This window comes from Apostichopus japonicus, chromosome 7 (genome assembly GCF_037975245.1).
Source record: "Apostichopus japonicus isolate 1M-3 chromosome 7, ASM3797524v1, whole genome shotgun sequence".
Classification (NCBI taxonomy): domain Eukaryota; kingdom Metazoa; phylum Echinodermata; class Holothuroidea; order Aspidochirotida; family Stichopodidae; genus Apostichopus; species Apostichopus japonicus.
Window position 1 is genome coordinate 14,683,920 of NC_092567.1, and position 17,917 is coordinate 14,701,836.

The 17,917-nt window shown below is 37.5% G+C and overlaps 1 protein-coding gene across 3 annotated transcripts in view; it reads right to left on the reverse strand.

Annotated features, from left to right (window-relative positions):
• The window catches only part of LOC139969418 (peroxisome proliferator-activated receptor gamma-like), a 231,189-nt gene that overhangs the window by 100,123 nt on the left and 113,149 nt on the right, over positions 1–17,917 (reverse strand). For all 3 annotated transcript variants that reach the window (XM_071974363.1, XM_071974364.1, XM_071974365.1), the window contains exon 3: positions 1,681–1,763. In XM_071974363.1, the coding sequence (XP_071830464.1) occupies positions 1,681–1,763 (83 nt within the window). The remainder of the gene's footprint in view (positions 1–1,680; positions 1,764–17,917) is intronic.

The window sequence follows — 17,917 nt, forward strand, 5'->3', positions numbered from 1 at the left end:
GAAACGTCTAATGCCGGTAATCTGACCTAGTTTCGAATGAGGTGTAACAGAATTGTTAAACATCACCCATCGATCCCGATCGGTAAGTAGACACTAGTGTACAGTCAGTACATACAGCTGTGGTCAATACCCACAGCACAGTGTACAAACGATACAGCGATGGACATCTCAGGTCCAGCTAAAGATAACAATTAAGGTATCACGTTTCATTTTGTAGCTACACGAACAAAACGTCACTTGCAAGCAACAGAAAGTGAACTTTTTCAGATGGCCGCACGCGGTTTGGGGCGAGTCTTCAATGCCTTTAAAGAGCATACTTAGCATGTTAGATATTTATAGAACCTACCTGAATAAGTGAGTAGTAGTGTTCAGGCTGTTATGATCTTTACTTTGTACATGTCATGTTCAACTGAGATTTAATTCCTCAAGGAATCCATTACAGCATATTATAACACGAGCGATATTAATAGGTGATCAGGGTGTTTTTTTTCCTTAAATTATCGCTCGTCATTCATAATGCAAATGTCAGGTCACAAACACGCATGTTTGTGTAACATGAAAGATCAAAGATATTATTTATCAATTGAAAAATGCATTTCGGCTGCGGGTGAAATAGCACTTAGCGACATTTAAATATTTAAATGCAAATGTAAGAATATCAGCTGGCAAACACCTTTCCACTGGTGGAGGAGTATGATATACAATCCTTTGATTTTTAATGACAAGGATTAGAAAACTTGTATGACTAGAGATTTATATCAGTTGAACAACTATATCAAAAGAAGAGAGTAGCATTTTAGCTTCAAAATTTCATAACTTCGGGCAACAAAATAAATTATTCTGCTACTTGATGCATTTATACTATAAACAACATCCCCCCTTCTAGAAGGTCATATTTTAAAGAATCACTCACTTAATATTTTATGAGATAATTTTCGCATAAATCGTAGAGAGGCACCCTATTGAAAGTGGCTGGACTACTTAGACTACCACACACACACACACACACACGTCACAGAGTCCACACAGTCATACAATGAAAACACACAATTAGAGTCAATAGGAGAGCAAACACTTATGTACCCTACGTGATAACATAAACAAGACAAACTTAGAAAGTACCACAGCAGGTGTTCTGTGTAACATTTGAATGACCTTTACGAGTTATTTGGAGCTGAGTTTGTCAGGTTAACAAAAATGCCTGAATAACAATGACAAATTATACTCGACAAAAGGCGAATAAGGTAATTAACTCAAAAGAGCTTTACAGAGTACAAATGTCATCTCCAAAACGGAGAGAGCCAAGTACGGAAACAGTTTGCGGAATCACAGATAAGGTAGAGCGAATGTGAGAGTTTTGAGGGGACAGGTAAGTGAGGGGCAAGAAAAAAGTCAACGTAAAAACATCTTGTCATAGGTTGTGATGTTCATGACCAACAACAAATAGAAGAATATAAAGAACCCCCACCCCCTCCACCCTCACCCCCAATAAAAATAAATAAATAAATAAAATAAAAATATATAAAATAAAAGGAGACTAGAAATAAAAAAAATAAAAAAATAACATTTATTTTAAAATTGACCTGTTCAGAAACCAATCAGAAGTGGATAACCAGCTGTAAATGACTCAACAGCAACAAAAAGAAAAAAAAACATTTAAAAGTGAATGTTTGGACTTACCTTACAGCCTTCACACGATATAATTCCATAGTGTACCCCTGAGGATCTGTCCCCACATATCTTACATGCAATCGTAGGAAAATCTGCAAAAAAACAAGATAAGAAGCAAAAATGAAGAGGCTTAAAAATATAGTTCAATTTTTGTATTATAATGTAAAACTTCAAAATCACCAAAACATAAAGGATAAATCAATCAAAGGCACGATAGCCTTTAGACACAATTTGACTTAAAGTTTGACGGAAATATCAAAATTTGATAAGTGTCGGAAATAAAGCAAACAGAAAACTTGAAATATTTATAAAGCATTTTAAAAACAAAATGCCACAAGGTTATCCCTTAGAAAAGTCTGGATTTGTTAAGGTTTTTAGTAGATAGAGTCAATACTGCTAAAAATTTGTTGTTTTTTATGTGACTTTTAAGTTAGTTATATACCACATCGAAACACAGATAGATTTTCGGTCTCTTCCTGTACAAACTTGTGTTTTGGCAACGCCAGTTTTCCTTAATACCTGAGAGGCAAAATTCTCTAGAGCATGCATCAAGTTTGGAAGTTGTCTCCAATCATGTTCTGCTCAGGGTCAGGATACCCCTTAAAGTATTTTGGGAGGGTTAAAGATGAACAGTTTAATTGGACACTAAATACCCATGTGACTGTGAAAGGTATCCGTCAATATTTTACAAGTAGTTTCTTGAATAGTGGTTATCATCATTAAAAAGTCATATGATCACAATATGTGTGGGAAGGGGAGGGGGAATATATATATATTTTATGATATAATTGAGACCAGTATTATATCAATCAGCACTGAGCCAAATCTTTCAAATAATCATCAAAGTTGACTGAAGTTGATAAAAGTGACTGGGAAATTTCTTCCTTGGTAACTGGTCAAATCCACAGAAATACATTACCTTAAAAACACAGGTAAGATTAAAAACTAAATAAATTGGAAAATCATTTTTAATTACAATCCTTCTCAGACCCTAAAAGTTACATAGTTGATGATCTTGAAGCCCTTCAATTATATAAACAGATTAGGGTGGTAGGTTTGTAATGTAAACCCCACAAGGCCCCATCATGTGAACCCCACAATAGATTGGGATCGAGGGAACTGTACTCTGTGTTTAGTTTGTAATGTAAACCCCACAAGCCCCATAACTTGAACCCCACGATAGACTGGGATCGAGGGAACATCGAGGAAACTGTGCTCTGTGTTAAATTTGTAATGTAAACCCCACAAGGCTCCACAGTTTGAACCCCACGATAGACTGGGATCGAGGGAACATTGAGGGAACTGTGCTTTCTGTTAAGTTTGTCGTGAAAATGTTGCCCGTGGTTAACCTTGGATCAGCAGTGACCTTTAATTTCTGTTGTTTTTTATGCGCATAATTTGATACAATAGTAGTGGGAATTAGTACTAGCAGCGCTGCACTACACACAGCTTGCTATTTTGAGCTCCTTCTTCCAGTAAAGAACCCGCAACTTTTCTCAGGGTCTGATATCGTGCATAGGGTTTAATGCAAACACAAGAGGGTTTAAAAACAACTTAATCCGAACACCACGCACCGGGTCCGATTCGTGATGAATACGCAGCCTCAGTGTAATTGTTCGCCCTTCTGGACACTGCTATGAACCTATCGTGATGTAACAAGTATGTATGTATGTATATTAGATCCTCCTGCAAGCAGGAACTCGCGAAGAAGCCTCATTGACTTATCAAAGCCGCAAGCTGACCGAATTTAAGTCTCTTACATTCATATTTAAAGTCCATGATTATGAATTGTAAATTGTCAACAACTCTGTATCTGGACGACATACATATATCTGGGAGTGACTCGAACCTGACTCAAACCGGAAGTAAAAGGACTTTCAACTTCTGGTCCTCGGTATATCTCCTCAAAGTAGAAGAAGTTGAACTTTGTTTGGTCGCTATCAAGAGCATGGGAAACTAGTTTCTAGTAATGAGGGCAGTAATCCGAAGGTCAGCGGTGACTATAACATTCATTGCCTCAGTACAGTAGCTCTCAGACACACATTACAGTATAAGTGTTGTTCCATCAAGTGCTGAGAGAGGATGCACAGGTACTTAAAGTGGAGATAAAAGAGAGGAAACTACCGACATACTGTCCTAGTTTGCGTATTCATTTTACTTCCTTTCTTCATAAACCTTGACATTAAGCCCACTGACGGACATCATTTTGTCCTAAATGTGTAAAAATTAACGATTGATGTGGTAGACAGGCTCCGTTTTTGTTAGGTGGCCGCACGCTGTGGGTTTAACATTAACGATTAAACAATTCGGCATCCATTGAACGTCCGTCCGACAACGCACACACAATAACCTCACTGCCAGAGAGAGGGGGGTATTGTAAGATGTACAATGTAAACCCTGCAGTAGCCTACATGTATTCAACTTAAATCATTCTATTACTGATACTATTGTAAAGTCTTGTGAGCAAGCATTGGGCCTGATATCAAGATTGTAAACCTTTAACTTGTTAACTTCACTGTGGAAGCATTTACCAAAATGGAAAAAACAAAGAAAAAAAACATATTTCTCCATCTGACGGCCAAACGCATACTGTATAACACACTTGTATACAAACTTGCATCCTACATTTTTTGTCAGTTTTAAACGAGTTTATGTCTGAAACGAGACTTAAGTTATACCGTATAGGCAGAAATAATTCTAAAACTTCACACGCACGCAAGTGTTAGGGAAAATTTACATCTTTTAGAGGTTTTTGAGGGGGGGGGGGGAACGGAATTGTATGTCTTTTAAATGTCATGAATATTCAAGAGAGACCTGTATTATTTCAGCTCTATAGTTTTGGACAAATTTCTACTTTAAGGGATCTCTTAGGAAATTAATTTGTGAAAAAAAGTTTCCCCACCACTTTAACGCTCTTCTGCAAAGTTGCATATTAAACAGTTGATATTTTTACTTGGATATTTTAATTGATGAAAAAATTCTCGCCTGACATTCTTGTTCGTCTGCAGTGAAGGTCAGAAACTTAAGAACTGAATCTCGTAGAACTTGGGTGAACACTCCAAATTTTGTCTTAAAGAAGCTGTTTAGGTTTTATTGGTGATCAAATTTATGATAAATTTAAGCAAATGTACCGAAATGAACTTAACTTTAATAGAGACTTCAAAACTGGCCATCATTCCATCCCATTATAAACATTTATTTTTTTCAAATCATCATAAGCAATTTTTTGACATATGATTCATCCTTCAAAGTGAAACCTGAATAGCCAAGATACTTGACTTCATTATTGGATTTTCGAAAAGTCTTGAAAATCCACCGATATTAACTCGCTAATCTTCTTTTAACTTCCACTTGGAAGCTCCCAAAATGATCTGAACGAAAAGATTGGTCGATAGTGGTCTTCCTTTTGATAAACTCGCAAGGCCAATGTAAAAAAGCAACATTTTTAGCAAATGATTACGATCAGCTACACCCAATCATATTAAATCTTTCCTGATGTAAGTTGGCGTAAAAGATTGCGACTATACAGGAGTAGAATTTGCTGTAATTTTTTAACGTCTCTTTATAGAGAACAGTCCATCTTTGTAAAGGTGATGGAAACCAAATCGTTATGTTTTTACCATTTTATTTCTGTCAATCGCATTCCCCCAGACCCCCCTCCCCCTCCCCAGGCCCCCCTCCCTCTCTCCCACCTCACCCTTTGAAAACTTAGATGTTGTGCCATGTGTGATATCGAAGTTCAATTTTCCCGTCGATAGTTTAAATGTTAAAAGTTTACAGCCTTTTTAAACAGAAAACAATTTCTTTGTTGAAATTAAGTTTGGATCCCTATAATATCACAGCTGCATTTATCTTAGCATCGATTCTCAAAGTTAAAATTGAATCCTCTGTTCACTATAAAGCAGCCATTTCTTCTTGAGCTATAAAATGCGGTCACTATTCTATCGGACTGAATCAATGATCTTCAGAGACAATCACTACAGACGTAATGGTCTTCACAGTTGGTATTGTTATAGATTTCTTCTCATAGTTTGACCCTCACTTCGCACTGAACCCCAGTATCACACGGTCATGCAGTCCCTCACTTTGCACTGAACCCTGTATCACACTGTCATGGCGTCCCTCACATTGCACTGAATCCCGTATCACACGGTCATGGCGTCCCTTACGTCGCACTGAACCCTGTATCACACTGTCATGGCGTCCCTTACGTCGCACTGAACCCTGTATCACACTGTCATGGCGTCCCTTACGTCGCACTGAACCCTGTATCAGTCATGGCGTCCCACACGTCACACTGAACCCCGTATAACACGGTCATTCCGTCCCTCACATCACACTGAACCCCTGTGACACACAGTCATGCCGTCCCACACGTCACACTGAGACCCGCATGACACGGTCATGCCGTCCCCACGTCGCACTGAACCCCCGTATCACACTGTCATGGAGTCCCTCACGTTACACTGAACCTCGTATCACACTGTCATGCCGTCCCCGTACTCATCGACAGTAGTGCATGGAGAATCCAGCTGCAGTCCTATACTACACATTCCCATCATAAAGTAAGTTCATCGCACTATAAAAAACACTGAGAATAATTCAGCGATTCCTCCCTTGACCTGGAAAACTACCCCGACAAGGAATATCACTAAATGATGGCTAATTACTTCCAAGGAAGTTTCTTCCCTTTTTTTGGTAAAATATGACCCACAAACTCACCGGACAAACTCGACTGACAGAAATTCCGCTACGAATTATGAAGTGCGAATGTCACGCAGGTGCTGAACTCTAGAGTTCTTGTATTAATGATTGTTAAGTTAACTACTGCATGACAGTGTCTTTATCATCTAGATCTGACCCAGTACTATTTCTCAATTTTACTCCTCCACTATAATGGCCTTTAAATTCCTCACCAAAATACCTAGTGAGAGTTCACAGTTTGTCCCTGTATTCAGTTTCAGACTCCCTTTGACATAGAAACCTGACCGCTCAGTTCTCACCAGGTGTCTCTACCTACCTACCTCCCTCCCCCCCCCCCCTCCCCCCGGAACCTCTACTTACGGTAACGTTATCGCATTCTAATCTGGCGACGGTGTTAAGATGAGCGAATAATTGGCGAGTTTTTTATGTCAAGTATACGGTTGGTTTTAGCTGAGAGGCCTTATCTAACAGTACTTTGTTATATATCACACGTATGATAGTCAGTCAACGATATCTTCATTCGCTTCAAGGTAATAGCGGTTACCATAGTTACATGTAGTGATGCATCGCACAGAAAGTTCAAGGACTTTTCAAAATGTGATAAATGCCCTGAAGACAATTTATTAAATCATCTGAGCATGAACATAATCATATAGTTTCAGGTAAGAACCTGTCTTCAAAAAACAGGGGTTTTTAACTTTCCACAATGTTTATAATTTTGTGAGGATTAACTATAACCAATCCCACTGAAGAAAAAAAGGCCCTCGATTACATACTTCCCACATTGGAATAACTCTCCTGATCCTTTTCCGAGGCAACTTCAGGCTGTGAAATTCACAAAGCATCTTCCAAGGATTAAGAGTGCATTTAAGTATAGAGAGAAGACAAGAATTAAGTAGATCAAGTGCTAAGACAATTGTTGTATTTATTAAAGTAAGCCTTCTTGCAAACCTGATCTGAGTGGTCTTAAAGGCATTGAAGTCTCGCCCCAAACCGCATGCGGCCATCTCAAATAGTTAACTTTCTGTTGCTTGCAAGTGACGTTTTGTTCTTGTCGCTACAAAATGCAGACAGTAATGAAACGTGATACCTTGTTATCTTTAGCTGGACCTGAGATGTCCATCGCTGTAACGTTTATACACTGTGCTGTGGGTATTGACCGCAGCTGTATGTACTGACTGTACACTAGTGTATAATTACCGACGGTAGCAAGCTGTGTGTGCATGTATTTTCTGGGATCGATGGTGGTGTTTTACACTTCTGTTACACCTCATTCGAAACTAGGTCAGATTACCGGCATTAGACGTTTCTTTTTGGGCGAGAGTCTTCACTCCCTTTAAACAGTATGTTTCAGGAGTACATGTAACCTACAGTAGGAGGAATTGTATAAAATCATGACAACAATTCTAAAAACCTACCATCTGTAAAAATTAAATGGATGGTGGTGGGCAAGGTCACCTGTCATCAATTTCCTCCTCTGAGATATCTCAATCAGAAAATTTGTTTGACAAGCAAACTATAGTGCCTGGATAAAACAGAAGGCAGGCAGGGGAACCAGCACATTCTACAGAAAATTTGATTATATAAGGGCCACTCCACTGCATATGTAGCATCATATGATGAAAAGTATACATAAAAACTGTATTTCATATTTATTATGTACAGTGTGTGACAATGGAAGTACATTGCTATTGAAGTTACATAGAAATAGTAAGGTTTTAAGAGCAGAGTGTCTAGATGGATAATTTCCACCATAGAAATATAACCTATAATCTACTGTGGATTATTGACAACCCTGACAAAACTAAGAAGCTCTGTGTAGTGGGACAGCTTGAATAATAGTAACCAACATCACATAAGCCCAGCATAACTGTGGTTACGACCTAACCCTCAAGTTTATTTCTACCAAAATTTCATATAAAGATGACGCAATCCCGGTGTCGCACCGATAACTTGTTGTAGCAGCGATTGAAGCAGCGAACAGTCACTTTTTATGAAAATTTCTCTGACTTCTTAGAGCTGATTTTGGTATTTGTTAGACCCTTTCCTCCCCTTCCCCTTCCCCTTCCTCCCACCCATTGTTTTGTGTTATTGTATGTTCTGTAATGCTGTGGGAGTGCGCATACTTCCTTTGTTCCTTCCCATTCATATTGCTCAACCCACCGTGACCTCCCTTTCCACACAATAACACCCCTCAAATCTTTTGTCTGAGCCCATGTTTCTATGCATTACATCTGTAACATTACATCTGTAACATTTTCTACTATCCTGTGATCTTATATAGTGACCACAGATAGTGAAGTAGTAACTTCCCCCCTCCCTCACCTCCCCTCCCACTTTTAATCTAGGATGCACCTACACTAAATTACATCTGTAATGTTTTCTACTATTCAGTGATGGACACAGACATTGAGCACTATAACATATCAATGCCGAAGCAGCATTCAGAGATTATTTTACCTTACCTCAGCTAAACCACCACCACCACTACACAGTGTGTGAACGATCATCGACAGGCCATAATACACATGAACCCCGATAGCCTGTCACACTTACAGTCAGCTAAAAGAAACCCCTGGGAACACAACATCCCACCAATGTGAACCAGTTCTAAGGGCATGTCTTGTTGACAACATCACCATCCTGCTGTGACCAACACTGCCAATAACAGCATGGTGGCATTCCGCCTCAAATGAATGAGCAAGTTCAAGGCCATTCTGTAATCTTATCCATTACAAATGGTGGGTCAAGCTATCAAACAACCCAGTCAGACACTATACAATACTACAAGCCTATCCCTTTATTCTCCGGATAATTACAGAAACTTTATGCCAAGTAATTGTTGCAAATACCACATGAGACTGGTACCATACACCACTGCACGGCTGGAAGTTAGAAAGGGGGACTTGATCCGGTCCCATACTACCAGCATTCTTTAGCTAGATATGCGTGTAGGCTTGAGCTAGCTAATATAAAGCATGAGAACAGCTTTGAAAGAAGATTGATAAAAACATGAAGACACCATGATGTGTGTGACATGCTGCTCATTACCTCTACCAGACAGCCATGTGATAGGCTTAAAACAGCTCAAACATCACTTTCGGTTTATTAGTAAAGATAAAAGCTGTTTCTATGTAAAATTCTACTACACTGTACCACCTTGGGTCAAACACCATTCGCTGTGCGTCACATTCACGACGCATTATTGTTCAACATTACAACAATATAGCAATTGATATTAAACCTTTGTGCTTCTTACATAAGACCCCGTGCTTGCTATCAGACCAAGTGTTCAGGATCCATTTGGAGGCTTGTTTTCTAAATAGCAAAGGTGTGAGACCATAGGCCATGTCATGTGTAGCCGTACCATTTATTACCTGCCCCTCTACTTTTGCATCAAATTGCGGTCGTAACAAGCAACCACAGAAAACTAAAGGCCACTGCTGATCCCCCCCGCCCCCCTCCGATCAACCCTGAGCAGTCGTTTACATTAAATTGAATTTAAACACTGCCGTTTAAAACCAAATGCAGAACATACGAACAAAGAAATTAAAAATTTATTTTTCGTCTCCAAAGCTTCTTGAAGACCTTCCTGTTGAAATCCCTACCCAAATTTATAGTTACATGTGACTTTTAGAATTTAGGTGACCTTTGGATTCCATAAGCACCTAAATTGAAGTAATATCAACCAATTTATTTCTTTATTTTTTTGTTTGTTATACACTGAACAGAAAAAGGAATAGAGGGGAAAAGTTAGCCTCTCATTGAACGGTATGTAAATCTCCGAGACTTATGTAAAAATCGAAACATTTCGTAGGCCTGCTGAGAGGAATACGTTTAGGGAGAATTGTACGGACGCAATCTTACAGGATTTTGAGCCTCATTAACAAACAGGGCTATCCTAATCGAGTGAACTTTTGCTACTTTGAGAGATTTCTGAATCGACGCTGTAGAAAAACGATCCTAAGAAGCGCGACGGATCTTCGATCGATGAAAGTGGAGCATATCGCCGTCCAAATGTTAAAACAAATCTCTGTGATGAACTCTGTTTTGAACCCTATCCGATCAGATAAACCTTGGATTTACCTGCAACCCGAGAATAACTTTATAATTCATCGACTAAACTCCATCGTCTCTGCGTGCTTCTGTTACTAACATTTACTCTGTAATCCTATCTTGAAAAATTTATCTCCGTAAGAAGCTTTTCCAGCTCTCAGTACTACAGGAATAATTTCCTACTCTTTTCATGTTTTTTCCTCTACATCGAGACGTTTTTTCGGCAACATACATAAGTGGTAAGAAAAGAAAGCGGTATCAATTATTAAGCGTGGAAAAAACGTCTCCCCCCACGAACTTAAAACTTCATCCCTTCGAGATTGCCGCGAGTTTCTCAATCAAATGTTATCGTCTATTATTTATGTCTTGAAAGCATTTAGCTAGATAGCAGAGCGTTTTAGCGGTAATCAAATGTCGTCTTTTTCTGATAGTCATTATAGAATTTTAAAACTCCTCATGATGGAAACAATAACCAAAACAACACTGAAAACAAGTTTCCTTTCTCAATTATCAACAGCTTGGGTTTGGTAAAGTATGACCAAGTTCACCACCGGCAGTACCTGAGCTTGTGCACGAGCAGATGTTGCTGTTTAATAACGTTGTAGGTATTTTTACGAGCAAACCATAGCTTACGACCAGCTTGACCCAAGAACAGCCATTTACATAGAAAAACGTGATGTGACGTCTCCATACACTTCCACAGTAGAGGAGAGAAGGCTTAAATTTAATTACGTCACTTATGATTATCAATTTTTCTTTCTCTTTTAAATCCATTTTTTGTAGCTAATATCGGATAAAACTTGAAAAAACATTTTGTATCATAAAAGATGTAACAAAATTGATATTAAGTTCTGTGCATTAAGTGCCACTTCGAAATGGTATCCAGAAGAGGGCAGCGCAGTTTCGCAGAATCCTCTTTCTAGGTCAAGTGCAACGAAGTACAGAACGTCCTAACTGACCTAGCCATCGCCCGCAAACTATAAAAAAAAAACTCCCCCTAAAACTATTTACACATTCTTACAGAAAGTTATGCAATTGTTAAGAGTAGACTCTAACAAATATTAAATTTTTAAACTTTTACAAAAATTAGCTTTTTTTGGGGGTTAGTTACTTTATTAATACAAAACCCTAAAACAAAATTTGGAACTAAAATTATGCATAATTATTCATGTATAATAAATTTCTCACAGAGCAAACTTATCTTTTTTAACGAAACATAAATCTGCTTTGTTTTAAGTCTATATCAATATAACAGCTACCGGTTTCCTTTTTCAGTGTTTGCGTCATCACATTTGCACGATTCCTCAACGTTTTGCATGAACAACTCTTTCCTTCTCGATGACTCGAATGTCAACCAATCGTGGTATTTACTTACAATATTTACTTTACAGTACTATATTACTTTACTACATTTACAGTATTTACTTTTTCTTATTTATTTATTTATATAATTTTTTTTTATCGACCTTCATCATCAAACAGTAACCCTCACAAAAGTGACCCTCTCCTAAAATTTAGGTAAGAGAGAAAGGGGAAACAAAAGCACAATCTCCGAGACTAAAGCAATAGTCAAGTCATTGTTTCTCAAATGCACTCAACTGATCATTTCCAAGGTAAACTCTTCAAGAGTTCACCAAGTGACCTACATCCTCTGCAAAACTCTCTCCCCCCTCTTGCTCAGTAGATCCTTTTTATTCTTACAATTCGCCCAAGGCCTTGAGGCCTCGGCCATTTCCTCCTCTCACCGCCATTGTCGCTCTCGTTCTAAAATAACGCAAGCAAAGGTCTACCCCTTTTCTGCTCAAAAATAATGGCCTCCTGCAAGGCCAGTCAGGAATAATCGACAGGGATGATTCCTGCTGAAAGGACAAGACCCAAACAAACTCAGGAAGAGAGAGAGAGAGAGTAGAAGAAAAGAAAAAAGGTCTTCCTCCAAGTCATTGCACCAAGGTATATTCTGAAGTACTCTAATGAAGCCAACTGCAGCTAAGGGCTGAGTAAACTTTTCATCGGCAGGAAAAAATGCGCAGCAGTTGCTCAGCTGTCCCCCCGGGCTTAGACATGGAAATAAAACTCCCTGAACTAACAGTTCAATAGCACTGTTTTGCATATGGGCTCTATTCCCCTTTAAATGTTAAGTCAATTGTTTGCGTTGAATATTCACCATTGAAGTAATAAAACAAATTAGTTTACGCTTGTGATCGATTCTTCAGCTGCGCTGTTATTGAATAGCTTCTAGTACTTGGGCTGGCAGAATAAGAGGGAAGTTCCCCCAGGACCCAAAACAATCACACAAATCATATTTTATACAAATATTAACTTTCGCCTTCAGTTTTTCTTCTTTTTTTTTTTTTTTTTATTATTATACTAATATTTTATTCCACTCAAAAAATATACTGCCGAAACATATTCTGTGTCAATATAAATAGATATTTTCTCTTAGCTGGAACCTAGTACAGTTTATTTTGTACGGAGATAAATCCAAGAAAAAAAAATAGCAACTTAAGATTCTGGGTCCAATCTGAACAATCAGGCGATCTTTCCATTCATTTATTGGTACGTAATCGATAATTGAGGGTGCTAAATTAAGCTAACTCTATACAAATTCTCCCCATCCATCCCCCATCCTCCCCCTCCCCATCCTCCCCCCTCCCCCCCCCATCCACCATCACCTCTCTACACATACCATGTCTCTTCAAGCAGGGAATATAACCATCTTTTGAAAGCATGAAAGGAAATCTTGGACATAATAGTTAATTATTAATCTGAAATTTTAAAAGACTTTGAATTGCTATTTTAAGCTGCTACTTGTGTTTCATGGCTAAAATTAAGATAAATCTAACCATATTCCTCTCCCTAGCAAGATTCCCTAACTAGTGACTATAGTGCAATGTCAAATTATGAGCAATTTAAAACATTCATGTTACTCAAAAGGGTTTATATATATATATATATATATATATATATTATATATATATCTGTATATTTGTCGACGACAACAATTAACTCCACCCACAGTCCTATAACCCAAAGAGCTTTAGGTTTACAAAATGATAGCTTCTCCAACTGTGAAGCGGTTGTATAGTAGCATGTACTAGGCAAGGGGGAAAAAATAGCGAGGCATTTCGAATGTACATGCGACAGACTAAACATATTTTATATTAAGTTTTCTTGCATGAATGTAGCTGTACCCTCAAATATACTCCGCTTAGTTTAATTATCACAAACATATTCCGCCTCAATATGTGCTAAAAACACAACACTGATCACTGTTTGTCAAATTTGACAACTTTTTCTAAACATCCCCTCTTCTCCCCATCCCCCCCCCCCCCAATAAAAAAATAAGGTGTCAGAAAGGATATACTTAGTGAGTGTGACAATTTAATCATCAACCTTTGTTAGCTGAAATTTATTGGCAATATAGATGCCTTTAACAACCAATTGTCAACCAGTACAACGAAACACATTGTTTGGGACAGTCTACAAACACACACACACACATAAAGCTGATTGACCATGTCAAAATATTCTCAAAAGCTTACACACAAATAGTGCTAAAAGTAAGAAGTTCTTTTCACTTTTACTATCACATATTGGAACCTGTTCATCCCCACTCGATTGTAAAACATTTTCCCCCATTTTTAAAGTTTAATAGTTTGGGTACATCTGTTTACATCCTTATTATGATGGATCAGTTTCTTCACCAAAGTGATTCCAGGCCTCTTGACAACAATAAATTCACAGTTGTGGCTCTGTCTGGACCAATAATAGCATGGCATGGGGGGCAGGGAATTTTCTGTTTCATGACAATAAAAGATGACTTTACTTTTCCAATTAAAAGTAAATGATTGCTTGAACATGAAGGTTTGATCTGTCAATGACAGACAAATTGATCAAAAGTCACCTTTGAAAGTTCATTTTGGAAACCAAACAAAAATTCTCAAGATCATGTACGCAAATATGCATATAACCTTTGGGGCTATTATAGAACACCGTATTAATTGTGCACTATAAGTTGCAAATGATAATTTTGAGGAAATTTCCTCATAACATATCCACCATTCACTGACACATCCAGGACCACCAGATAGTAGCAATTTCATCTACCATGAAATTCAAATGATAAAATAGTATTAATTTAGAATCATAACCATGAAATGTACTCAATTGGGTGGGGGTCATGCAACATTTCCAGCTTGGATAATAAAAACTAATGATCATAAGCGAGTGAAAGTAGATAGTAAAAAGTATAATTAGTGACAGAGATGTGACAAAACCCTTAGCATATCTGACAACCTCAATTATCTGGGTAAGTATTAAACCAGCTTTATGTGGTCTTCCACACTGTGCAATCAAATTTGACAACCAATTTTTTTTTTTTTCTTCTTTTTTCAGGGAGTCTCCTACTTTGTTAAGTCTTTTTAAGACTTTATAGGAGACTTCCTTTCCCATTGTACACAATTGGCGATAAAACAAGTAAATGAATTAAAATGAGGACTACAAATTTCACATACATTTTGATTGCGAGTCGTGTATAGGGCTAGATATTATAAAGCCCTGTGTACACTTTAATCCTTCCCGTACTTGACGACATGTATGTATGTCGGTATGGGTCTTCGCCATGAGCAATGCAAATCTCTTAAACATGTCTTCAAAACTGATATATTTCTTTTTTTGTTTACAAATTATTTTAACGAGGTGAATAACACCTGCCATTTTAACATGTATTCCTGTCGTGATTATGATCTGCTGGAAGGTATTTTCTAACACATAGACACATTTGATATTATATTATTAATATTCGTGAACGAGGGGAGGGGGAGGGGGGAAATTAAACTGGTGCTGCATCCATGGTTGATCCTCTCCCAAACTTATAGGCCCTGAAAGCTTTTTGCTTTCTTCCTTGTGTTATAGACTACCGATAGCCTAAAAGACTACATCATTTTATTACTGTTGTTTGAGAGCACATAGACAACATTATATGGCTGGTATGTGAAATGTTCACACCTCACATTGGGGAGAGTTTAGGCAATATTTGTGATAAAGGTTATAATATACCTTATTGGCAGGGACAACAATTTCTCATAGACAAATATTTGACAAATGTAAATAACAAGAGGAGGGCAAGACATCAACAGACAAAGAATCTGGGGGGGGGGGAAGAGTAAACATAGACGGGTCGGAAGCCGCTTTGATGTCCGACTCAAACACTTAACTACTTAACTAGTTAACTACTTGCATTATGATTATAATGTATACCAGGGTTTGCATATAAATGTTTCTGAGTTTACTTGACTACTCACCTATTGACATACTTAAACTGCATGCATGAATGCACTCAATGCGTATAGTATTAAACTGATACGGTAAGGTTTCACAGTCATATCGCTATATCATAACAATGTAAATTTGTTTAAATACCAGGTTCTACTCATTTCAAAAGTGGATATTTTTAAGAGTAATCATAATTATTTAATATGCAGGTAGGCAATCCAGTTAATACATTGCAGCTACAACTGAATTTTTTTCTAATCAATTAAAACGCTTAATTTTATATCAGTTCAATATAACTATGTCACAGTTTATACAACTATTACAGCAACGGTACAAAAAGACCTAACAGTTACAAGATTCGTTTCCATCAAAACATCCACGTCTACGAAAGGACTGAGAATCGACTAATTCCAGGCAAGGATGCCCAAGTAGCCCTGTACCTTTGCACCATGGTCCTTTAACAGACACGTACAATTCGTTGCTGGACCCTACCGTAATTATGTTTGAATATTTACGTTTTGTACCGTGACGTTCTCTACGTGTTGCACATACTCCACGATATGACATTACATACCCTTAAAACTAGTCGCTTCGTGAAAACACCAACACATGACATAGTAAACCACCAGGGGATCTCAAAATTTAATCAGTTTTGGGAAATGATGTGTACAATGGTCTGCTTCTAAGAGAAAGTTGAAGTTAGTTTGAAGATTTCCTTTCTAAGGTGTAGTATTTCTGCCAGCCTCCGCGAGTACCGTTATCAAGGGTTCTTCAACCGCTAGCCTCAACAGCTCTCCCCATACGTGGGCTTTTCTTTTTACACTTCACTCTCGCGACAGTTTCTCCTAGATTCTTGAATCTCGGCAAAGTTGTTTTTTGTTAGTTTACGGGCAAAAACAGACGCCATTCTTTTTTTTTTAAATGGTGTGACTATAGATTCGGGCTATTGGATACAGGCTATTGAAATGTATGATATCTTTATTAACATTATTTCTCGAGTCAGCTGCTCGTGATCGCGTTTCCATTATTCTCAGTTTTCTCCACTTTTTATTACTCATCATTGTGAAGTGTTAATTAATTTATCATTGGATACCTTTCCAAATGAAATTAAAATTTAAAGTGGGTCAGTCAATGACCTAAAAACTCATCTGACATTGCACATTGAAAAATGCCAGTTTTATCAATAAACTGATGTTTTCTATTGTTGTTTTTTTTCTTCTCAAAATCCAAAATCTAAAAGAAAATATTTTGATTTTTTCTGATCAATGGCACTGGTCTGTTTAAATATTCACAAGGATCATCAAGTTCTACTAGTCTGTGAAATTTCAGACAAAAAATTAAGAAACATTCAGGAGATAAAAAGAGAATAAGAGAAACAATTCATAAAAGACCAAATTCATGATGGCAATGTTTTAACTGCATTTATATCAAATCATTTCATAAATACTGCAGTAATGTGTGCCAGTTCAAATGAGAAATGGTTATGATCATGATCATGTATAACAGTAAAGGAATGGCAATATCATGTTGTTTATTTCTTTAAGTAATTCTTTACTTACTCTATATCTATACCAACAAATACACTTTACTATTTATGCAATTATTGTGTCATGATGTGTGATTCTACGACAGTAACAGTGGAGTTGCATTCTTGGGACACATGTTTAAGTTTTTGGACAGAGAAGTGGAAGGGGGAGGGTGAAAAATAACTAAACAAAGCAATTTTCAGATATCATAAACTAATATGATTAGAACAAAATGATAAGATTTCATTAGTCTGTTAATCCATATCCATGAAACCTTAACACACGTTTCCTTGTTTCATTCTGAGTACATGTGGTATGTTCCAATTAAGTCATTCTTAAAATTTTTACAGCCAGTTGCATCTTATGCATGCCACCCTTCCAGCTAATGAATACTTCAACGGGTCTTTCTAATTCTCTGAATGGTATATGTATATATATATATATATATATATATATACATATATTTATATTTATACATATCTTTTCACCCGCGTATTCTCCGATCAGCATCTGCTTTTAGTACAAAGAACCCGCCCACCCACAGCCAGAGTGTCCATCGGTTACCATCATTATTTCCCATCAAACTGTAGCCTTTTGTTCTGAGATAAGAAATTTTCACCATCGTGTAAAAACCTTCCTAGAGCTCAGGACAAAATTACCTATCCCCTTGCCTTTCCCCCTCCCTG